Source organism: Patiria miniata, unplaced genomic scaffold (genome assembly GCF_015706575.1).
Source record: "Patiria miniata isolate m_02_andy unplaced genomic scaffold, ASM1570657v1 HiC_scaffold_6, whole genome shotgun sequence".
NCBI classification, from domain to species: domain Eukaryota; kingdom Metazoa; phylum Echinodermata; class Asteroidea; order Valvatida; family Asterinidae; genus Patiria; species Patiria miniata.
In genome coordinates, this window is record NW_024037073.1 from 12,278,212 (window position 1) to 12,303,426 (window position 25,215).

The 25,215-nt window shown below is 39.2% G+C and overlaps 2 protein-coding genes and 1 long non-coding RNA gene across 5 annotated transcripts in view; 1 reads left to right on the forward strand and 2 right to left on the reverse strand.

The window, feature by feature from the left end:
* LOC119742440 (pyruvate carboxylase, mitochondrial-like) overlaps window positions 1-3,247 on the forward strand; it is a 29,919-nt gene extending 26,672 nt beyond the window's left edge. Inside the window, 2 exon segments of the mRNA XM_038218361.1 lie at window positions 715-858; window positions 1,877-3,247. Coding sequence (XP_038074289.1) covers window positions 715-858; window positions 1,877-2,125 — 393 coding nt within the window. The 3' untranslated portion in view covers window positions 2,126-3,247.
* Window positions 3,248-7,048: 3,801 nt separating this feature from the next.
* LOC119742442 (arginine kinase-like) lies at window positions 7,049-24,612 on the reverse strand. 3 transcript variants are annotated; one of them, XM_038218365.1, is made up of 9 exons: window positions 24,506-24,612; window positions 18,140-18,348; window positions 16,259-16,363; window positions 14,892-15,059; window positions 14,220-14,391; window positions 12,904-13,027; window positions 11,865-12,060; window positions 11,250-11,418; window positions 7,049-9,199 (listed from the first exon to the last, which is right to left on the reverse strand). In XM_038218365.1, the coding sequence occupies exons 2-9, from the start codon at window positions 18,315-18,317 to the stop codon at window positions 9,112-9,114; spliced, it is 1,200 nt and encodes a 399-aa protein (XP_038074293.1). In that variant the 5' UTR covers window positions 18,318-18,348; window positions 24,506-24,612; the 3' UTR covers window positions 7,049-9,111. The 3 variants fall into 3 exon arrangements, with proteins under 3 accessions (XP_038074293.1, XP_038074292.1, XP_038074294.1); XM_038218364.1 differs by lacking the exon at window positions 24,506-24,612 and adding an exon at window positions 20,080-20,285; XM_038218366.1 differs by lacking the exon at window positions 24,506-24,612 and adding an exon at window positions 20,080-20,268 and having other exon boundaries at window positions 11,241-11,418.
* Window positions 9,200-9,950, reverse strand: LOC119742444. The gene is made up of 2 exons (XR_005272853.1): window positions 9,368-9,950; window positions 9,200-9,319 (listed from the first exon to the last, which is right to left on the reverse strand). It is a non-coding gene; the product is annotated as an uncharacterized LOC119742444 (long non-coding RNA).
* Window positions 24,613-25,215: the final 603 nt, after the last annotated feature.

Consider the following 25,215-nt stretch of genomic DNA (forward strand, 5'->3'; position numbering starts at 1 on the left):
AAAAATTAATTGTATAGCAAACACTTAATCAATTAACCCTAACCTTCTAGGCCCCTTTGGCTAGGAACCATCCTCAATCCTGCAAAATCCTCCAATTGCCACCATGTAAAATTAGATTCAGCCTCAATCCTCCAAAATCAGGTGTTATTTGCTTAAATTTGTTCAGTGGAGGGGTGACCATTGCCTTGACCAAAATCCTCCAACAATCACTGTTGATGGGTTGAGGCAGTACCGATGACATTCAGAAGCAGTGTGAAGGACATCGAGCATAATGCAGGGCTCAATTATGCATGGCTGAACAAAACAGTTCAGGGCGCAGCCTACGAACTGGATACAATGCATCCTCCAAAATCAACCGACACTTTTTTGCCATTCGGCCTCAATCCTCCAAAACCGCAAGGAGGATTTTGGGGGATTGAGGAGGGTTAGGGTTAAATTGCGCTAAACACCTTTAAAAAGGAAAATACAGTACAAATTGAAAGGAGCTTATTGTTGGTCAAATGCTAAAGAATCTCTACAGCAGTCCTAGTAATTTTCAGTTTGCATAAAAATTGATGTGAACAACCCTCAAACTTTCTCAGTGTTCTACAATTTGTCCATCTCTTTCTGCCTAGTTTGATTTGCAAGGCTTTGTTTTCAAGTAAGGTACAGAGCTGATTTTATGTGCGCCATAATTTTAGCTCCAAATTTGGGATTGTTTTTGTTCTTCCAAAGGTACAAATTGAGAAGGGAAAGAGACTGCATGTGAAGATGCTGGCCATGGGAGAGCTGCACGGGGAGACGGGAGAGAGAGAAGTGTTCTTTGAAATGAATGGTCAACTCAGATCAGTGCTGATGAAGGACAGGCTAGCAATGAAGGTAAGCCCTAGCATTGATGTGACTTGCATTGTTACAGTTGCAAAGAATAAGGTTTGTGAACAGAGAGGTCAAAGGCATAGGATCATTTGCATTTATCCCATCAGTAACCTACCATATTATTGTCAAAAAGCAATTACTTAATTTAAAGATCGTACCGGTACTAAACACCACATGAAATTATTCTGTCTGGCTTGCTGTCGCTTAGAAGAAATTGCAAAATGTAGGTGATTTCCAATGATCAGTTTATTGACAACATAATGATTTGTGATCAGAAGATTGGGCAGGGTTCACTGATTTCTCGAAAAAGTGTAATATCTCCTGAGCTTTCATGAAACTTCAAATAAAGTTCATTTGTGGGTCTATTTGAGCTTCTAAGGAATGAACAATGCATGTGTGACTTACTTCCACCAGTGACTCAGCTCCACGAGCAGGGTCTGTAATGGCTGACTCGGGTGAGCCCGAGAATGACGTCAGCGCTAATCGAACGGCACGGGGCTATTAAATCCTTTTGTGTGCAAGCGCTGGTTCATGTGCACCACGGGAAGAAGAATACTCATGTCTTGTATCCAATTTGAAAGTTTAAACAGATGATATATGTTCCCATATTTGTAACAAATTTGGTAGTGTCTTTGCATGAGATGAATACATCATAGCATCACCACAGCAGTGGCATAACTAAGACGGGGAGGGCAGAGCATTCCTTCCCCCTCTTGAGGCCTGTGCTGCCCTCTTTTTGCCCCACCCCTCATTGTGTGCCTCCAAGAAATTGAGGACCCCTGCAAATAGGTCATTCTTTGATTCCACCTCTCGTGTCAGAATCATCAAACCCAATACAAAGACTCTTAAAATTGTTCCGCATTGTGATTGGATTCATGATGTACCTGAAGCATAACATGGACCAATGTTGAGCTGGAGCCCAGGCCTACAATCTCCTGAAGTCAGTACTGGAGACAAAGTCAAGATTTGGAAAATTCCCCGTTCACGTACTACTCATGATTTGGTTCTTTGCTCTGCCCAGGAGATGAACGTCCACCCCAAGGCTCTGCCTAATGTGAAGGGGTCAGTGGGCTCCCCAATGCCAGGCGAGGTTATCGACGTCCGGGTTCAGCTGGGCGATAAAGTGGAGAAGGGCGACCCCGTCGTCATCCTGAGCGCCATGAAGATGGAGATGGTGGTCAGCGCACCCATATCGGGAACGGTCAAAGCACTGCATGCGACGAAAGGCTTGTCAGTAGAAGGGGAAGACTTACTGGTGGAGATCGAGTAGACATGCAAGGTAAAGCCAGACTATTTTTTTTGGTCCTCATTTGAGATTCTAATGTCAAATGAATTAGTGAGTGTGGTTTTGTTGTGTGACAATCCATCATAGCTAGAGCATCATCCTGTGTAAGATGAAATGTCTTTTTGAATAACTCTGATCGCAGTGCAGGAGTAGTATGTGCTCTAAACGCAGTGCACGAGAACGATAATCTGCAGTGCATGTTGCAGGTTAGCCTTGTATGCACCGAGCTCAGTCATCAACTAAAGGAGCTCATTTGCTCACAGTGTGATGCCGATAGCTCTGATAAGAAGTTGTAATTAACGTATTGAATATAACTCAAAACAATTAGGTTGTGTTCTGTTTAACCCCATTAAAGCCACCCAGCCCCCAAAAAAGGAACATCTCAAAAAGTCAATCTTTGTACATATCGTAATAAAGTGCGAAGTAATTATTTAACTGTTTTCTACAATGATCGTCCCTTGCGACTCAAGGATAGAATTGAAAGTGTCCTTTGTGCCGAAAATAGGGGGGAAAAAACATCTAAAAAATAAAAACAATCAAACATTTTTAACTGCCAACTTGCTGTGATTCAACAGCAGGCAAAACCTGAACTTATATTTTATTTAGTGTACATGTACATAGAATGTTAATTCTTTGTGGGATGAACATTTTGCGTGGCTATGAATGCCAAGAGTAAAGTACTGTACATGCGCATTGCAGCTTGAATTTTCAGAATGGAAATGATTGTGCTTTCTGTAAGCAGGAAGCCACATCTAACGGTATATTTTAACACTATCTTTAGTATGCATGTGAAATCTTTGCATTACTGGTTATGCCAGGAGGTACATGTACCAGCCCTTTCAGTATGTTCCAAAGTTTGCCAATGGTTCCCCAGCTATACAGCCGGGTTATCATTGGCCCTCTGCCGGGAAACGTAATGCATGCATTTAGCTGGGCGCGTAAATGAATAACCGTCCGAATTCACATTAGTCAAGTCGTTAGACCTGTTGAATACATGCCGGATGTGTAAACACGATACCGAGCGCTAGTGAGCACCGTGCTTCACGTGCACTGTGATGTTACCCACATGCGCCAGTGGGCAGGGATTAACCCTCCTGCTGTCTGAACAGTCACAGACAGTCAAAACATCAATCCTCTTCCCTGCCATGCCTTTTACACAGGCTAGTCACCAACAGTCAGATCATATTTCCAGCAAGCACTGTACCAAGTCGAATTCAGTCTAGCAGGCAAGTGGCAGGCACAGCTGGCTTATCAATCACCTACAGTCAAATCAGAGCTGTATTTAGTCACAGCCAGTCAATCCTGCTTTGTGTAGGCTGGAGCTCTTAACTGTTACAAACAGTCACTTGACTGATTTTGACTGAAAGGACAACTTTGTACAGAATGTATGTTTGCATGTGAAGGTTAACGGTTAATGGGTCTGTCCATTGAGGAAACAACATGTTAGTCATGTATGTACCTATGTGCTGTACATGTACTTCCCGAGCCGATTGCAAAACTTCAGAATGTCTCCAGCCTTGAAATAACCGGTACACAACTCAGACCTTTAGGGCATGACCATGCTTAGAATGAACAGCACTGCAATGCTCATGGTAATACTGTTACACAGACTGATTTGAATTTTACCCAGCCCCTCCCCAAATCCTGCATGAAAATGTCAGGCCAGTGAAAATTGATCATGTGTGCATGTATGTACAATATATGTAGTGCTTTTCAGATATTGGATATTGTCAACCAATGTGTTCAAATCATTAACACTTTTTGATACTGTACTAATGTATGTATATTAACAATATTATTGAGTGCTAAAGATGTGAAATGTATGTACTGTTTTTCAATCGGACAAAGGTAACTGAGATAGGTTTTGGACTCAGTGAGCTTGAATACCATTCTGGAATTTAAATATAACATTTCAAGACTTTTTTGAGCCATGGACTTTTTTTTGGAAGCAGCAATATGTCATGGGTATGTGCTCCTGAAGTGTATTTGTTTTAAAATTCACTTAGTTTGTTTCTTGAGAAAAAAGGTTTTTACTGATCTCTTCAAATTATTCTATTATTATTGCATTGTTGCTGGTGAAGCTATGGGATGAAGGTAAACTATTTTTTATTAATACATAAGTATGTATATGAACCATTCTAAATATATGTACTTTTATTCTGGACTCTGAAATATTGAGTGAGCCAGTCAACAGAGACAGGTTTAGAAATCAGGAAACAATTATTTTCTGGAGAAAATTGTTTTTATGTTTGCAATTATCATGCATGAAGACTCTAGTGCTGTCTTAAAAAAATATACATTTTATTTCAATATCAAAATGAATTCAAATGTGTGTGTACATGTATGAATAGTTTTTCATCTCATTGAACAGTAACATGTTGAATATCAGTTTATGAAAAATGATCTCAACCTTGATATGGAGTCTTTGTTAGGTGTACTTCTTTCTAGTTTTTATAATTTCTAGGTGAAATGTATTTACATATTTTTGAATAGTATATCCAAAGAGAATTTTAGATTTTAACACCTTGATAATGTAGTTGAAGTAGTCTTTAAAGTTAAGTTTTAGTTCGGTTAGATTTTTATTTTGGTTAGATTGTTGGTTTTTCAATCAATTTTGTATTGTGGTTTTTTTGGACAATGTTGAATTTTTGATGTAAATATAAAAGATAAAAAAAAACAAATATATTTTCAGAAATGTTTAGATTGCTTGGTGATCAAACATCAGAGGCACATTCGTTGAAAAGAAATTCTGTCAGATTCCCCAGCTTGCAACAGACACACACAGAAACTGCTGTTTGAGTGGATTCAGTGGGGTATTTTTTAAGTTAGGGTAAATAGTATACAAATATTGACTGCCTTAATTCGTGGTCACTAGCCTGCTAAGGTGATCCAATGAGCATTCTGAATGCCAAATGGATCACTGAGGGAGGCTAGTTTTACTATACCACAAGCTAAAACAGTCAATATGTGTGTTATAACACCTCACCCACAGATTCTAAAAGATAACTGATTGATTTAAACTAAATACAATTAAAATGTGGAAAATTTACTTGAACTTTTCCAAGGCACCCCTTCACAAAACTCTGCAGCGCTAGGGAACAATACGCACAACACGCACACTCACACAAGTGTGTATTTGCCTGCAATCGGGGACCCCCTATTGTCCCTCTTTTGTTTGTACATTAACTGTTTAGGAAGACCTCCCAAATGTTTTGCACACAAATCCAAATTGGGGAACTCTTGGGAATTTTTTGGGACCCTATTGTCCTCTATTGTTCAACATCCCCCTATTGAATGCAGAAACAAACTCGTATACATTTGCACACAATACCTGTTGCCATGCGTTGCTTATGCGTACAGTCTTTTTGGCTGTGCACAGCAAGAAAGCAAAAATAGCAAAAACCATGTGACTCGCTCTCGGCCTATCAAGATACAGAATCTGTGGGTGAGGTGTTCTAAAAAATATATACCGAGTTGGATATTAAAAAATGTACATGTATGTGTACATGTACATGTACATGTATTTTGTTGAAGCAGAAATATTGCTGACCAAATATCACCTGAAAACCTGTTACAAACAATATACATTTTGCAATGTTTTTGCTGGTACATCTAGTTGGTTGTGCTGAGCAAATTTCTGTCTTAGCAGATCATCCAAATGGAACACTACCGGTACATGTAATTAGTTCATATTTCGCAGCATCAAAGTATTTCAAACTTATCATGGAAATAGAATGATCTGCTTTAGATGAAGGTATATATTTTATAGTTGCAGTCAAATATTTAATAAGTTTCTCTTTAGTTGGATTTAAATGAGAGAGTTGAAGTAAGTTTTAAAGTCAAATTCGTTTGTGATATTTTGAAAGTACTAAAAGCCATTGAATGTATGCATGTGCAGTGTAGGTGAAACAAAGTACATTTGTTGGTAGCCCAAACAATGCAAGTCAGCCCTTTTATAGAAGAATATGTATAAAAATTCTCTCTTTTTTTTGTAGTTAAATCCTTTTCTGCGCAAACTAGAGCAGTGTTTCGAAATTGTGGCAGTCCTGAAAATGCTCTCGTTACTTATACATGTACATGTTCCAGTATATGAGTGATTGTGCAACTAGAAGTTTGACAATAACTGTGTGCAAAATTCCTGGTAAATATGGTGAAATATATGTGTTATATTTTGAAATAATGGTGCTAACCTTACGGCTACTGCCCTGGGTTTAAAGTTATAGTCCATCATTTGTAATGTGTGCATTTTGTTCGTTTGAAGCAACAAAAGTGCTCAAAATCTAAAGAAGGGTACTGAACAACTAAACCTGATGAAGTTTCATCTCAGCTTCAGCTGTAAATTCTGAGAAAAACAGCATTCTAGGATCTCAATTTCAAATCAAAAGTTGCTGAATCATGTTTTGAATTGCGCCTGAATTCAGCGTCTCGGAGACACGTTCTCGCTGAGCCGAATGCAGCTACGCGATGTCGCGCACTGATCTGACGAATTATAGCAACCGGGGGTGCGTGTGCATCGTGCCAATGCTTGCGTGCGCTTCGCTGAATAACAAAACAATTACTAATTTAAATTTTCCTACGGTGCGTCTTAAGAAGCACCGTTGGAAAGGCCTTCTTTCGTTGATTACTTCAAAATGACAGCTTCCCAGAAAGAATAATTTCACAGGGAGTTTAGTCCCCTTACTATCTTTCAACCAAGTATGTTTTTCAACAATAATTACGCCAGCTACTTTTTGGATTGCTGCAAATGATGGACTATAGCTTTAAGCTAATGTAACTGCCTGTATGTGAGCCCTATTTGTGTGGATCAAGTACATTTTGTATTTAGTCGACTACTTTTTAGAAATCATGGTGTTCGTACAATGTGTGTTTTACATTGAAACAAAATTTAGGAACAATTCAGGCATGGAGTCGTGGTTTCAATAGCATGTTTTATTCCAATCTGTTCTGGCCAGTTATCCTCACAAATGTGTGTACAGAGTCACTGTAATAATGTGTTTGTCTTGTACTGAATTCAAGCAATAAATTAATCTATGAGCCACATGGCTACCATACAGTATTTGGCTGATCAGAATTTTTTCTTGCACGAGTTTCTAACATGGGATCTATCATGTTCCAGCTGTGGTAACAATTTCAACTCTCTAGACGTTGTGAACCCAAAATATCAGAAAAATGCAACAAGGTTCTTGAGAGTTTTAGATCTGCCAAAGAAAAAGGCGCTTATCTGAATTTCAGATAATATGTCCCAACGGTACTTTCGCATCGCAAAAAATTGCAGTAACACCTCAAAGCTACATATATGTCTCAAACTTGGGCCGAGTGCAAGTTGACTCTAATGTTGCAGATTTTGTTTTTATTACAACAAGTCTCTTTGGATTTTCTTGGATAAGAGTAGAACAGTTCTGGTAAATAGCATAAGGAATATTTTATAGTACCAACCCACTGCAATAATGACCAAAGAGTATAGAGGATAACACACACAAATTTACACGCCTAGAACTACATGAAACAGAATTATTTCGCCCAATCACAATATATAATATATTTAATGCAAAAGTCACAGCCATTTAGAAAACACATCGCAACCCCCCGTTTAACATCAAATGTTCAATCAGTCTTGTACCAAAGGCACTCTTCATAAAAGGCATAAGCCTTTTCCTGTTAAGTAGATTTAGCATTTTTGTTAAAGAGTCTAAATGTTAAGCTTAGTATTCCAAATTTGTTCAGTAGATGATTCTTTTGTTAGTGTACATGTAAATTTGTGGCAATTGCCCACAAGTTTTAAAAAGCCAGGGAAAACTTGGTTTGCTAGCAAATTATTCACACAAATTAACAGCTTATTTTCCTTTATAAAGAAACAGCAACATCAGTACCATTTTTTTCTCAAGAATTGAACACATTCACTGTCAACCCCAAAACGTCTGACACTGCTTCGGTTTTTGTGAACAGAATGTCTGAAAGTTGAACAAGGGTTCGAAGAATTTTAGGCGGCCCCAATGAATGGAACCTAATGTTGGTCTTGTTATCATTTCTTTCCTACCATGGATTCCAGACTCTTTTGGCGTTCATAGTGATTCACAGTTTCAGAATCAATAACAATCACTTCCCAATGGAATTGCAAATTCTTGGACATAACCCAAATCGATTCCAAAAATGGTGGATTTGCTGAAGCCTGCCCAGTACAGACACATCCTTTTTTACGTGTCATTTCAGTTCAACGTGACAACAACAAACATTCTTAATATTAGACATAAAAGTCGCCTTCCCCCACCCCCCCCCAAAAAAAAACATAAACGGAAAAGTTTATACATCAATTCAACTGATATTCACTCACACAAATATGAACAGATAGAAATCAAGTTGTTTTAAAAACACACACAGTAAACAATCACATAGCATGATATGTACACTGCAAACTTATATTAAACAAAATCTTATTCTCACCACAGTCTAAGTGATGTGGTAATGTTATGTACAATTTCTCAATGCATAATATATCTTTCCCTTTTTTTCATTTCTCCGAAGGAAGTATGGCTTGGTAAGAAAATCGTCGTATAAAACAAAGATTTATTTAAATGGGATAACAAATTATCAGCAGATTGAATGTTTTTCAAATAAAAATATATGCATCCGCAACATAGACGGCCAAAGAAATTTTAGTTTTAGTGGAAGATCAAGCAAATCCGTTTGAGACCGGATAAAGGAGAGGGCAGATTTGGAGATTGTTTTCCCATTCTTGTCCTGTCCTGATCACAAGGAGTTTCCAAACCTCGGCTGCATTTGGACTTGGGCTTTAGCAGACTTGAGACCTTGAATCCTCTGAGATGAGGCTAAAGTTAAGGGCATCCATTTGGTTTTGAAATAAAGGGCTTGACATGATTTTAGACTCATGGAGCCCAAACTGGGACGTTGCCGAAGTTTTGGAAGCACCAGCTTCATCTGAGGTAAAGTGTAACATAACATGACCACATGACTCACAGTGCCACGCACACTGATGTCTTCTTTGCTTTCGGGGACCGGCTGCTATTGTTGGTGTTCGTGTTCTCCATGGCTGTTACTCCCCTGTGGCATTTCAGTCAAAAAAAGAAAACATGAAAACAAAAACAAAATGATAAAACTTGACCAAGTTCAACCAGATACTCTGCAGCAAACATATACAGAAAGACCCGACATTGTGATTACCTTGTTTTACTTGACAAATAATAACAGCATGATTTTTTTTGTGATTACCTTGTTTTACTTGACAAATAATAAAAGCATGATTTTTTTTTGAGGTAAAAGTGCTAAGCTTTTGCTTTTTATTCTTTCAGATGAAATGATACTATAGTTTTATGAATTGAATGATTTTCCAATTTCTACAACACTTTTCCCTACCAGAGTTCAGCGCTTCAACTTTTGTAAAACAAAAACAAAATTGACGAGATTTTTTTTTTGGTCAATGAAATTCCACTTTAAAGCATGGAAATGAGATTGTGATTTTGTTTGTGACTGTCAATGTTAGTTTTGCGTTCTGGGTCCAACTGGGAAAATGACCATATGTACAAGTATCTGAATACATGATATCTGATATCTAGACGGAGACAATGGAAACAAAATGTGTGCAGTACGTGCACATTTACATTTACAATGTATTCGGTATCTCAATTGCAGACAAGAGGTGACTTAATACAAGGCAAATGAGCCACTTGATTGTACATGAAGCCGGACTCTGTGTTTTGCCTTCTATCCCTACCCCTAAGATACACACGTACTGAAATTTGTATCCTTGTGGACACATTTCTTTGTTCTCATGTACTTAAGTTTTCGAGTTTGAAAGTACCATTTCAAAATGCTCTTATTTTAACCAGAATTAATTTCCTTGGCTGAAATTCGGACTTAATATCCCTTTTCTAAAACTCTTCCATTTGTGACAAATCAATATACCTTGAAAATTCCTAGTTTTTTAGTACTAAATCCATATATCTATTTTGTGAAAACCTTGTGGAGATGTATTCATCTATAGAAATTGACCTGTGGAGACGTATACAATCTTTTGTTTCTATTGTGTGCATGTCTCCAGAGGGCACGGTGTATCAGATCAGAAACACAGTTAAGGAAATTAATGTTTAACTTGGCTGAGTATACCACGTAGAGCACTGTTTCACATTGTTATCAACATTTAGTGAGTGACAAAGTTAGCTGCATATGAAAGTTCACTACGTGTATATGTCACAACTATCATTCTTCATTTTCACTTGATAAATCTAAGCAGATATATTTTCTAAATCTAATAAAAAAATTAAAAATGGAATATTAATCTAGTTTTACACGAGTGTCGCAGTTTCACATTAGCAACATAAACAACCAAATAAACATAAAGGTAAAATACAACATTTGCTTTTGCATTAACTTTCAGAAATGATAGATTTGGGGCTTGGTATTTTATAGCAAATACGTTACACTGACCTGTTTTTGTGTTCATAGATACTGGAAAAAAACAGCAATTTTTTTTCTCCTGTAGTCTGGTTCCCTGACCCTACTTCAGAGGAAACGGAGCAATTTATAGATGTCAGGGAATTGCCAGGTCGGGGTACCAGAATAGCTGGCTTGCACCCATTCACGGATGAGTAAGTGATAGCAAACAAATTGTGGACTAATCAATTTGGTTAATTGGGGGCAGTATTCGAGAAGATGGTTAGCTGACCATCATTGGAAATTGATATAAAAATTCCACTTTTCTTGAAAATGACAGCGCCAGGTACCGTGATTTCACAGGATACTTATGACTGTTATTCACTTATACAGTCAAGAAAGGTATTTCATAATAATTTGGTGGTTTTGTTTTTCGATGTTTGCAAATGTTGTATATTACCTTTAAGCAAATGAAAAAGTGACTTTTAAAGCAAACTAAAAAAAGAAACAAAAACGAAAAGAAATCACCAGGCGAACATGGGGGAGCCAAAGCATGCATAAGCTGGTTGTGAGGACACCAAACACAAGGCTGACAGGGTCACCACTGCGACATCACCACCATGACATCATCCACCCAGACATCACCACCACTACCACTGCTCCATCCATCCATGCAGTGCGGAGGAAAAGTCAAAAATTCTGCGATACTTACATTACTTACATAGGTAGGAGATGGTCAATCTTTTCACCCTTCTCTAGGAGTTCTTCCATGTCACTCAGTTTGTTGACCCCGTCAATGACGCACTGCACCTGCTGGACCTCGGTGGTGCCCAGACGGTCCAGGTTGGAGATGTCGTACACGCCCCCAACGGCATCGGTGAATTCTCCGCCTTTATAGGAGAAGGGCACGCAAGGCAAGAATGGTCACTTTCAGATCTTCACTTAAACTAAACGATTTTAGCCGCGGGAGTTTGCATTATACAGGTAGTCCCCAAACAAACCATATGGTGGTGGTAAACCTACCACAATCTGATCATTTCTATCAAAATTATAGGAGTTCAGATCTAAGTGTTGAGTTTTAAGAAAATGCATGTCTGACTTCACTGCACACTCGACATTAATAAACGGTTTTCCTTGGAGGTATGTGTGGAAGTCAGAAGATACTCTAGCTTGCAACTTATTCTTATACATCAATACAGCGATTAATCAAAACAAAAATTTCGCCCTTTTTACCATCCCCATGCATGGAGCTCACATAGTAGACTAAAAAAAAACCCCAAAACAATCACATTTTTTCCTTGTGACTCTACAATTTCAAATTTCAAAACCAGCTCACTTGTTCCACGCTTCTGGAGTCGGAGGGCCTTGCAGATCTTGTCCAAGTCGTAGCGTTTGTCGTCAGCAAGGAGAGGGAAGCGGGCATGTACACTGCAGCGCACTCCAGTGCCCAGGTTAGACGGGCAGGTCAGGATGAAGCCCAAATGATCACTCTTCATGAACACCTTGCCCTCGGCTGCCATGTTCTTCTCAAACTGTTCCAGAATACAAAGTAGACAAAAAAGAACACCTTTTGGTGAATGTACATGTGAATAATTGTGCCGATCTATTGGCTCTAGTTCTTGGTTCCTGTCCTAAGTATGGTTTCTTTTTCAAGACATAAGGATAAGTTTTGAAAAAAACAGCAACATTTTTTTCCTGAAGATCTCAAATTCAAGACCGAAGTTCCCTGAGAATGTTGCCCCTTTGCACAGCAAGTTTTACTCATAATTAACTCATTGGCAATTGTACTACATTGTATTACATTGTATTTATTCACGGATTAATCCATAAAAATCACTGAGTGTTCTCTGGATGTGACCTTGCGTATAATTTTGCATAATCAGACCAGCATTAATGACATGATAAATCAACAATGACTGACATAATAAATAGTGGGCAGTCATTGAAAAAGTAAAAACTTAGCTATGTGTACATGTACCTCGAATGTAAACAAGTACTGTGGTGCTTCTCAAGGTTTGTTAATTAAATAGGTTTGAAAGATTAATATTAGTGCTATGTATGTTTACCTCAAATGAAGATCGCTCTAGTGTATGTCCTTTTTTGTAATTCGGGTTTCATTTAATATTTGTAAACGGATTTAGATTTTTTTTAGTTTTAATGTTTAAAGGTGTAATCGTCACATCTTTAGCTCGGGCAGTTTCAGGTGCTAGGAGCATTAGAGAGGGCAGTTTGGGGCAGTACAATCACGAATGGCTTAAACCAGTCGGTATAACTTCTGCAGGTCATCAAATTGGTTTCAGTGAGAAAAAAAATATCAAAGGTTTTATGATGCTAGCCCTTTGAGGTCCAATGTGCTGAAAATACGTTTGACTTACGGCGTTGAGTCCTTCACAGAAGAGCTCAAAGGTAGCCTTCATGTCACCCCCTTGCCTCATGGAGATGATACGCAGCTGATCTTCTTCATTCACCCAGACAAGAAACTTTTTGTCTGCAGTGTGCCTGCAAACAAGGAAAGATGCATATTGTACATGTTGTACGTTAGAGAAATACACTACAGTTAAAAAGAAGGATAGACAAGAGCTGTTTTCAAAATTGCATTCTTGCTCAAAAAAAAAAAAAAAATTTAATTTTTAATTTTTAAACAGAATTTAACAGAATTTGCCTTATTTTCGATATGCTAAATAGTACCAAAAAGACATATTTGATAAAGAGCTATATAAATTTGAATGGTCAATACTTGTAAGTATACATGTACATAGATTGTTACACTGGGGTTTTTTGCAGCACAGCTTTTGATAAAAAAAAAGGACGTTAAGTGAGAACTGGACTACCAAAACATACAAACACATGTACATGTACATGTATTGACTGCTCGAGTGTTGTGGTAAAGAAGCATTCTGTTTTCCTAAGGCAAAGCCGAGGATAAAGAATTATCATTGATGGCGGCTACCCTTGTTAAATCAAGAGCTAGAGCGGTCAATATTTGTTTTGGAACACTATAACAACAGCTTCTACTTGATTTTTAATAGAAAACTGACTAATTTAACTCTCATCCATAAAAATGTACTTTCAAAGTAGTTAAATTTTTCTAAACTACTGAAACTTTTGGCCCTAACTCTGTAGCGCGTGGTAGCAACACACACACCTGTATGCATTTGCAAATGTGTATAGTTCAGCTGTTGTTTTAGTCTTTTTGCAACGTGCTTGGTAAGAAACTATAAATAGCAAATACCATGTGTTGTGCTCTCGGCCAATTAAGATACAGAATCTGTAAGTGGGGTATCATAGTAAAAAGACCCATTTGAAAAGCCCTTTTCACACAAGACAAATCTCGGGGTCGACGCAGGGTTGAAAACATGCATCGTTTCACACTTGAAGAATCTTAACCCTGCGTCAACCCTGCGTCAACCCCAAGATTGATTTCGCCCTGGGTTGAACTCAACCCTGCTCCAGACCAGGGTTGAGATTTTCAACCCGGGTTGAAATTCTTGACAGGGGTTAAAACAGTAGTTACTTAGCATGATAAGCTTGATTTGCATGAAACAAGTGTGAAACGATGCAGATTGAACGCAGGGTTAAAAAATCAAAATCTCAACCCGGGGCGGCACTGGGTTCACCCAGGGTTGAGTTCAACCCGGGTTGAGAAGCTCTTGTGTGAAAAGGGCTACAGTATATTGGCTAAATTCCTTACCAGATGCCTCGCCCATCGGGGAAGTCTCTTGCCATTCCACCACTGGTGAAGTGACGGGAGATTGGTCGCTCAAACAAGAAGTGATCATCTATAAGTTGTTGCTTGTCCGCTTCACCCAGGGTCTGCAGGGAGTAATACTTGCCTTCCAGTTTGTCCTTGAACAAGCCAAGTGCTGGCATCAAACAAGAGTAATGACCATGTTACGTGTTGATAACATACTGTACACAACACATCTTTTCAATTTTTTTTTCAAATCAAAAGGGAATTTTTATAGCCAAGCTTATTTTATCTTACTTAGGCTCAGTTTAATTTCAGATAATGCATATGCTCATGAGATTCCAAACATCAACAACATTAAACAATGACATCAGCCAGACGCTTCCATGTTAGGTTCTCAATAATCAAAAAAGAAGGTCTGGATGAATTTTAAGGATAAAAAGAGTTTAGTGTCAAACGGCCCATGAATTACTGGGACTTATATAGTACTCCTGAAAAAAAAATGCTACAAAAAAGACCCAAAAAACCCCTCCAATGAGAATATACTTGGTTCTTGCAAAGTGGTAGATTTTTAGAATATAAATGTGGAAGGCTCCTGGGCAACGGAGAGTTAGGACTTAGGAGTTATGTAGTACACCTTTTAAAATAAATTTTGGACAGTGTTAATATACTCACCACTCTGAGCGATCTTCTCGACCTGCCTCCTCTCTGCGCGGCAAATAAACGGTGAGAGTGCGTAGCCTCGGATGTTTCGGCCAGTCCGTATCCGAGAGCTGATCACATACTTCTCGTTCAGCTTGCCCCCTTCAAGTTTGCTGATGGTCATATCCGTGACGTGGTTGTCTGTCGATAGTTTACAACATTGCGATTTAAGGGTGAAGTAAATTTTTGTACCAATTCCTTCTGAAATTGTCATGTTATTATAAGTCATGGATCAGATATGTGCAATCTAAGCAAATACAATTCAGGCATTTAATTTTGAGATTATTAATTGTTCCTGTGGTTTCCTGACTAAAGGCCATTTCGTACTTAATGTGAATTTGACGTCACGAAGTATTCGCATAAAAATTCGCCGGCGTTGAAATGTGTTCAAGTTTTGGGAATTCGCAGCATGAATTCTTGCCCTGATGTCACAAATTCATGTTCTCATTTGCACGGTCTTGACTGTATACATGACATGATACAACAAAATGTGCATCAGAAGGTATCCAATTCCTAACATGAATACAGTTTTATTTGTGCCTGACCTTGCTGATGGTAATATACTACATTTGCTTTTGCTGTTATTCTCAGAAATGGTTGGATTTTGGGGTTTGTATTTTATAGAAAAGACATATTTAAAGTTTTTGTGTTCATAGTTGCTCAAAAATCCAAGACAAAGACATGCTGTAGGTCTGGTGCCCCAACCCTATTTCAGACAAAACGTTCACAGATGTGTAACGTACCGATTGGAAACAAAACGTTGACTAACTAAATTTGGTAAATTATGACCAGCTTTTGAAAAAAAAACAACCTCATTTTATTAATGATGGTCTACTGACCATCATTTGAAATTAATTGATACACAAATTCCACTTCTCTTGAAAATGACAGCACACTGGGCGCCATTATTTCACAGGATGCTTGAGACTATTGTGCACTTACAGTCAAGTAAGGCATTTCATAATAAATTGGTATTTCTGTTTTTTGATGTTTGCAAATGTTGTATTACCTTTACGAAAAAAAATAATAAATGGGTTTTTAACCTAATTGCTGACAAATTGATTACATGTACTCAACAAGGTTCTGTCAGATCGATAGAATGATTTGAAATGGATAATGTCTCCATGTTCTTGTGTAATAATTGGTCTAAAGTCCTTCCATATGTCTATAATTTTGTGGAATTTTTTTTTGTGTTTTTGCATTTTGCGTACAGTAAAATGACATAAGTAAATTTCTCGGTGACTCACTACTTAAATTGTTTATCGTCTGTTCCTTTTCCAAATATTAAAAGAGGCAAGAAAAAAAAAATACCCCAAAACTTGAAGGTGGTTTTCAATTACCTGTAGGCTTGAACCCATTATGGTATTCTTGGATGATGGGGTCAAGCACTTCCTTGAAGACCTCATATGTCTGCTCATCACCGGCCAGAACTCCCAAATGGAAATCTGTTGACAAACAGCAAAAGGGCGCATAACAGCAGATGATTTACCATTGAATAGGAGTCAACGAGATTTTTGAATTCCCATTTATTATCCCACAGACATCCTGTATATTAATTACTGTAACAGTCAAATGACATTTTTTTTTGTCAAAGACAAATCTTCAACAGATATAACTTATTTGAAACATGCCTAGTGTTTATCTATTTTGTGAAGGACAGGAAAAATACTAGTCTAGTTTTAGAATGGAATTATTCCTTAACTATACAGACATGTGCCATCTGTATCACCCAAAGTTGTGATTGAATCCTCACAAATCAATCACAAATATCAACCAGTCTCATCAGGTCCAATCACAAGTGATTCATGATTAGTGATTTACGAATTAAATTCATCGGGCACCCTGACTTGCTCGAGTGCTCAGCACATTTTAACTTTGAATTCACCAGACCAAAGGGACTGAAGCTATATCCCGTGGTTCGGGGCAAGTCTTACACTAGCAACCCCAAGCTTCGGAACTGTCTGGTGTCCTTGTGCCATTCTCACCCATTGTGAGCAATGTATTGATGCTGAGCGTCTCTTACACAATAGTGCAAGAGCTTGCCCCGAATCATGTGATATATAGCAACAGTGTCTTTGGTCTGGAGAATTCAAAGTTAAAACGTGCTAAGCATTATGAGCAAGTCAGTGTACCAGAAGTTACTCAAATTTAACTTGCAAAGGGTAGGCTTATAGGTTATTTGCAAATGGCTTTTTGAGAGGAAAGCATTCAGAAGCTTTTCTGTGGCAGCCCCTCGTCTATGGAACAGTCAGCCAATAGCCATGAGATCACAACCAAACACTGACTCTTTCAAATCTTGTCTCAAACTTACCTCTCCATTCAAGCTCATCATTAATTGTCTCAGACCCCAGTGCAGTGAATAGGTTTTCCTAGATACCAGCACTTTACAAGTTTTTATTATTAAGTTTTATTATTATTAAGGGAATAAATGTGTGCTCCGGAGGTTTTTATCACTCTGTTTAAGACCACTTAGAGTCTGGGTGCTGATAATTACCCGAGCCGGAGGCAAGGGTAATTATCAGCACCCAGACTCTAAGTGGTCTTAAACAGAGTGATAAATACTGACTGAGCACATATTTATTCCCATTAATAAATACCTTTTTGGTAAAAAAAAATCATATAATTCGCTCAAAACATCCCGATTTTGTTCAACAAATTCACTATATGCTTTTTGAAACATCCCTCTTGCAAAATAATGGAGTGTTCAGCTGGCGAGTAAGATGTAAACAACCCTTTTATGGAGATTGACGCGCACGTATCATGTTCTGCGCGATGTCGCGCAGAACGCACCTGGCGCGTTGCGTTTTGAATTTAGAACTATAAAGTTCTGACTCCCTGGTAGTGTCTTTATCATCCGTTTAAGACCGGCCACGTGACGGGCTCTCGACCAATAGGAATGCGTAAACTGTCTTAGGTATTTATGAATCCTTTGTAACTGTTCATCCCCCGTTACTTGTTTCATTGTTTTGCGATTGACTTGTGATGTGACTTTTTATGACTTGTGGTTTGACTTTTGGTTGACTTATGATTGGACTTGTGTTTTGACTTACGACTTCTGCTTTGAATTGTCATCAGTACCGTATGATCGGACTTGTGACTGACTTGTAACTTGACTTGTGATTGACTGGTAGTCATCCAATCAGACGTACTGGTGTGATCTTGTTTGATTGGTTGGTCTAATGCTTTTGTTTTTGACTTTTGTTCAATTTTTGTTTACCTACCTGCATTGTCCACACCATTCTGGATGACTCGGTCCAGAGTAAAACCACTCTCTGTAGTCACATCTCTCAGCTTGACGTACAGATCCTTGGTCAGGTGCTTGGAAAGCAGTGAATTGTGGCCCTCAAAGTTGGGAAAATCCTCCCCTGCGGGGATCTTCTGCTGGTATAGGCTTGCCATGACTGAAGCAGTTGAGTACTTAACAATTCCTCTGTTTGAAAAAAGGAAACAGAAAAATCTATAGGACTAGGTGGGAATAAAATATTGCAATTTAATTGGCTACAGCCAATCAATCTGAACATTTTGTGGTTTAAACATGTACAAGAAAGAAATACTGGCCTGTTTATGCTCTCAATGTAAACAAAGTTTCTTGTCTTAAAATAATTTCTATTTCAATAAACTTAATAACCTGGCTTGAATAAGGCTGGGAAATACCCCCAAGTTGAAATGAATGATCTGAAATGCAGCTAATGAAACACCCTCGACCTTGTTTTATTATTTTAGAGAATTTTTTCGTATAAAGTGTGTGTACTGTCAGCGTGATTTTTCTTATTTTCTTTTAAAAAAATTTTGGCACGATTTTATCCTTATAGCATTATCAAATAGGGTTCATTTAAACAATCTAAAAATTAATTTAACCCCGTACCATGGACAGAACCACACGATGGAACCCCCCCCCCCCCAACATTTAGGGGGCAAATCACAAGGGCAAAAACATAATCCTTGTTCATTTGTACGCTATGATTTTTGCCGGGGGGGGGGGGGGGGCTGTTGCTCCCAAGGGGAGGGGGATAGGCCCATAGGGACGGACTTGCCCCCCCCCCCTCTCTCAATCATCATCATTCAGCTATTTTGAAAATATCTAGACAAAAAGTGGCTGGTTTAAAATGATTCTATAGTGGCTCAAACCTTTCTCCTAAGAACTCATGGACTGTCTTACAACTGATAATAGACATAGATAGACTAGTTTATTCAAAATCATCTTGGAGGCATATGCAGAATTAAGATGGCAATACAATGTTACACCAGATAGAAACAAATAAATCAGTTAATATGAAATTAACACAAAAATGCAATAAGATACAATCCCCATTTAAATTCTAAAAAAAAAGACTTTAGAAAGTTTTAATGTTAAAAAATATGATTGATATTAATGTAGTAAATGACAATTGACCAATAAATGTATCAATAACCACTGATAATGTAACAAAAAGCACTGATAGTGTAGTAAAATATAGTTATAATAGTTACACTGATAATGTAACAAAAATTGACTGATAGTGTAGTAATTTTACTACACTATCAGTAAATTTTTGTTATAGTGACACATGGGTTGGTGATGTGGTTATCTGTTGCTTACTACATTATGTTGTACCAACAGACTGCAGCCGAAAAAAAACAAGAGTGAGACTATTAATGAATATACAATACGGGACAAAAAGGTTCAGGAAAAATTGATATAAAACAATTTAAACATTCATTGCATCTTTCAGTTAACAATCAAAACTTAAAGATCGTTTTCCCCGCTTGGATTTGCAGGAAAGCTCTTTCTCTGTCCATGGAACTATACAAATGTTAAGATTAAAGGATCGGCGAATGATTAACCCTCAGTCATTGACTGTCCAGAACCTATTTAGTTCAACACTTGTCTGTCAGCGCAGCAAGGATGCAGGAAATACAATATGCAGACTAATATGTTGATAACTGTAACAAGTCGCGGTCAAAGTAAGTTCGCAAAATACCTAAAAATTCGTTGGTTTTTTTTCTCACTACGAAAAAGTGTTGGGGTGATCCACTAGCCCAATCCCACCTTTCCCGGTCAAAACGTTTGGGGATATACCAAGAGATTTACGCCCCTGGACACAGATGTTTACTTTAATTCCTGTCATTCTTTGGATTCTTATCAATGTTTGACTATCTAAATTTCCTTATTCCAACTTACATTTTACTGGATCACTGTCTCGTAGGCCTTCTCGTAGCAGAGCCAAAAAAATGTAACGGGTGTCCTACTCCTTCGCAGCCAAACAATCCACTGCCGTAACGAGAGCGTCCTTAGTAACCACAACTTAACAACACAGCTCACGCACTGATCACGTGAGCCCGCCCAATCGATAACAGAAGACCTGATCTAGCGTCTCGGTGCTCCTTAAGATTTTCCTTGACAAAACTTCTTTCCAATTACAGATTAACCAAGAAAACAACTTTCTTAGAATAACAGTTTTCAAAAAGTTTAACCTTAAGAACACAACTTTCTTTGGATAACAGGTTTCAAAAACAGGCTTTAAACTCGCAGGGTGTAATTTAACTCCAAAAACTTAATGGTCTGCTATGCCTCAAATTTCTCTCCACTCAGGAGATAAGACCTTTATACTTAAAACTCCCGTTTCTCTTGTAGTCTTGCAACTTCTAAGATAAATACATGTACACTGTGCGCATAAATAGTTCACAAAGCAAATGCCTTAGTTTTCTATTCTGTTTCCAAGGCGAAAAAAAGTTGTTGATTTCAAAATAAAACTATACAAAATGTGCCAATGGGGTTCCTGCATGGGGCGGCAATCTGTTATGAAACACTCCTGAAAGGCCACTCGTCCCTGGCTGCCATTTTACGACTAATTCTACCTGTATAATCGCCTCTACTTCTGCGTTGTATTATGATGAGATTACACTTTCCGCTGGAGGATAAGTCACGGTTGATCTATTTTGAATAGTCTTTCTTCCTAGCAGCGCGCATCATCAATACATTTTTTTCTGCTCCGGGGTCACACTTATGGTGACATGCATACCAATGAATACCACACTAGATGATTACTTAATAGCTGGACCTTTCTCTATGGTTAGACCATTACGAGAGAGGACGGTTGGACCATGGAGGTCTTGCCACAGGATAAGACTATGGAGGAAATAGTCCTGTATAGAAAAGTTGTACACCCAGCAGGATACGGGCGAGAACCAACACGTTTCGGTCAAATCTATATGAAGATATCTCCCACGGTCAAACCGAAAGAGAAGACCCGTAATTAAGACAGTGTCTCGGCAAGAATTTAGCGATCGGGAAAAGCTGGCAGTAATGACAGAAGCTGTATTAAAAAAATATTCAAACGCATCTTCATCAGTCAACAAAGCGACCTCGCCGCAAAGCGGCCTCGCCTTGCGTCGGAGTCCCAGGCTGATAATGCAAATTATTGTGCCTCAAAGGCCATTTTTTAAATGGAAATCACCCGAGCAAGGTATAAAGCAACTCTTGGCAAAGGGCCGGAGAGAAAAAAAAATATTTTGAAAACAACACATTAATCAGGGTGGGAGATGACATTCCTTAAAAGAGGCTAGATCATAGAACGGAGGGAAACAGCCAGAACGCGGAAAAAAATCTTTTGAGTAGCAGCTGCATCTCGGCACATCAGAGCTCATGCATAGAAAGCCTTACTCGCTCAAACGCTGACAACAGGACCAAGTAAAACTAACTGGTGGAACGCATTTTCAAGGAAGTATCTGTAGAACAGATATGAGGGTGGCTACTGACCGGGGTCTACCCGATGTTGCCCGAAATCCTTAGGATTAGGGTCAGGGTTGGGGAACATCGGGATAAGGGAAGGGGCCCTATCATAAGTCCGACGCCTTATAGGTCCAACGCCTCGTAAGTCCGAAATAATGAGGCGTCGGACCGTTATAAGGCATACATTCCGCCTCATAGGTCCGACACCTCAGTCCATCCGACGCCTCATAAGTCCGACAATGGACAAACGCTGTTCCAGACTTATGCGGCGTCGGACCTATGAGGCGGAATAAATACGTTTTATGCCTCATAAGTCCGACGCCTCATAAGTCGGAAATTTAGGACTTATGAGGCGTCGGACCTATGAGGCGTCGGACTTATGAGCGGACCCCTTAGGGAACATATGTATGCACCCCAACTGACCAACGGTGGGAGAGGGGTTGTAATGACTATAGCTGAACTCTTCACTACTTCACAACCAAATGAACCAAATCCGTGACGGACTGAGCAACAGGTTTCTCAACTCAAGTACTTCGACTGTAGCACTTCTGAGTTGCTTGCGCTCTGAGGAACGGCGTTCCTTCTCGGCTTTTTATGAGAACCCGAGTTCCACACCACAGACGCTGCAACTGCTCGGATGATCTTATCTGAACTTGATTCCCCGTCATGGAGATTACATCCAATAAGTCGTCACGGCGCATTCTGTTTCGACTATATATATCCTCCTGTAGATCACAATAGACCGTGTCTACCATCAGCTGGGAACATATCCTCCACCAATTCCAGAAGGCTTTGCGATGGTTTCTGCCAACAATTCCTTTAATTGCTGGGCCCGATGAAGTTCCTTCCTCCCAAGAGAGTCGAACTGGGACTCGAAGACTCGGCCAGTCGCTTGTATGAGACTTTTGCCTCAGCCTTCTGTATAGTGCCGATCCTGTCAGTATTATAGCACAACAGGGTACTGGCATATATCCTTGTCGTCGCATCCGTTTATGGCGGAGCACATAAGTGCCGTATAGTCCTTCCATAGACTTTCGATGGGTCTCCTAATTTGGCCGAGTGTCGGCTCCTGATCCTTTGGCTGTCGATGGAATTGTCACTTTGCACTGTCCACTCGGCTTTTTCATCCACTTGTATGTGGATTGGGTCGAGCTGGGACTCGGGCAACTGGAACAGGGCAGGACTGGACATAACCTTCTAATTTTATGAAACATCCGATTGAACAATCAACATCGACGCCCTGTCATGGGCGGGGTGGTCTCGTTTTGTTTTGCTATGCTCGTTATCGTGGGTCAAATTTAAATTTACTTATTAAAACTAGCTTAACAAGTTCACAACCTGTTTATTGGTCAATTCATTTCACCCATGATCCGAACGATATATGCACTCGTACTCGTTGCACAGTCTTAGTTTTGCCTCTATTGTGCTCAGTCTGCAGTCACTCAATTAAGGACTCCTAATTGCGCTAAACGGAAAGAAACGACTCCATTATTGGTCGTTGCTTTTTGGTGACTGTAAACAAAAATAGTAACCTTGCCCCCGAGTCTACGAGCTGCGCTACTGGTATGCAAGTTCAAGGTTGAAGTTACGTGTACATGTGTGTACAGTACATGAAAATACTAAAAGCCGGTATCGTAAGCCTATACACTGTACACGTGTATCTAGCTATAGGTTATAATATACATGTAGCTACATACACGTTTAGTGGGGCAGTAGGGAAAATAAGTGGGGCAATTGTGCCTAAATGATAGCAATGGCATTTACCTAAGAAAGTTACTCAAAATACATGTATTTCCAAACCGGTCACTGCCGGCGCCGTGTCATGCTTGAAAATCTGTGCCTACCTTTCATAAACGGATTAAACTTCACACAGACAATATTTTCATGAAAATCTTTCTTTCTTCGAATTGAAGTACACGTTCAACCACATCCTCCCTCCATGGTTCAACGTCGAGAAGATTTCATTGTCATTTGCAACGTTTAACCATGGAGGATGGAACCCATGGTTCAACTCTGCAAATGGATGTGACACGGGGTAAGGCCTACATGTAGTTGAATCGTCATGATCAAAGCGTGTTACCTATTTGGATCACTGTCCTTCATTGTGCACACCAATGAAGGCCGTACCAAATCGCACCGGTTCTAACCTATAAATGGGGCCGACATTATTTTGTTCAGTCGCCGTCTGCCATTCAAAAGGTTGTGCGTACTATGTAATTCCAGTAATTCTAGGGGGAGGAGGAAGTAAGGTACAACTTCAAATTAAAGCACAGATTTCCTAAGGCCAAAATTGATTTGTCCTCCGCTCAAAAGGAATTCCGACATTGTCGCCTCATGCCCTCATCTTCAAGACGCATAGCAACTGACAGGAGCGAGCCCTCGAGACAGAACGGGTCGATCACGACATTGACCTAGGGACTCGCCCACACACACCGTACAACACACGGTTCATAATGAGCACAGTACAGAGGGTGTGATGAGAATATGTAATGAACAACGCTCCCAGTCTCACGCAGAAAATATTTATATCGCCCCTATAACGTTGTTGGTTAAATCGCACAAGGAGGCAACTAAAAAACAGGAAAAATATCATGATATTCATAGGTAGGCATAAACCGCTTTGCATGTTACCTAACAAATATCAAAGAGTATAATTTTACTATAGTGATCCAATCTAGAAGTACCCACCTAGTAATGGCGCTGCAAAAGCCTGCACTCGAAACGGGACAATGTCCATAAAACCAAAGTTCAAGTTCTCTTTTTTTGCGTTCTTTTCATTCCAAAATTCTACACCTATAAGTTAAAGCACCCCTTTGTTCCTATATGCATTGGTAGTAGAACAAAATAACAAATGAAAATGTATAATCGCTCTTACCGTAAAAATCTCGTGTGCTGATACAGCGCTATGATATATTTCCGCGACGTTCAAGTTTCAGAGTGGAGATATACAGTACGTACGCGTTGCCCAGCATACAGTGAACGATCAATGCATGATGCTCAGCTTGAAATTTCAGCTGGCCGTGCGGCGCAAGTGCCAATCAAAAAATGCTAATATCATGGGCATGCACGCACCGACCAATCAGCGACAAAGTATAAATACACCACCTCCTGCAGCGTATCGTAATGAAAGCGTACAATCACACAAATCGTTTTTAATATTTTTTTCAGCCTTGCGGCCAAGAAAGATCTTTGAAATCATACACAATTAGTAAATATATGTACATGAATATAAAAATACTAGTGTAGTAATGTAGTGCGTTCTAATGGACGTAAAAACCAATGATGACTGAATGATCATGAACTTGAAAAGGCTGCGAACCGTGATTGTATATCGTGAATATTCAAACAATCCCGATAAGCCACGATAAATGATAATTATTTAAAGGACTGCCCCCTCTATACAAACTTTTGGGGGTAAAAGTTTATCCTGTACGATCCGCGCGTACGTGGCGTCCGTCGGCCCAGTATCCCAGTTATTGTTCCGTCTCCCGAGCAACGCAGCGGACGCCATCAACAAATCGCAAGGACCTTGGCAACACCCTGTATCAACTCACGTTGGTCCTTTCGTTAAAAAAACCCCAAAGG

Coding starts and splice junctions, on each gene's coding strand:
- LOC119742442 (XM_038218365.1), bottom strand. CDS start 18,317: ATGGCAAGCCTATACCAGCAGAAGATCCCCGCAGGGGAGGATTTTCCC. Junction 13,028..14,219: donor CCCGATGGGCGAGGCATCTG/GTAAGGAATTTA, acceptor CCTTGTTTGCAG/GCACACTGCAGACAAAAAGT. Junction 12,061..12,903: donor TCTGTGAAGGACTCAACGCC/GTAAGTCAAACG, acceptor ATTCTGGAACAG/TTTGAGAAGAACATGGCAGC.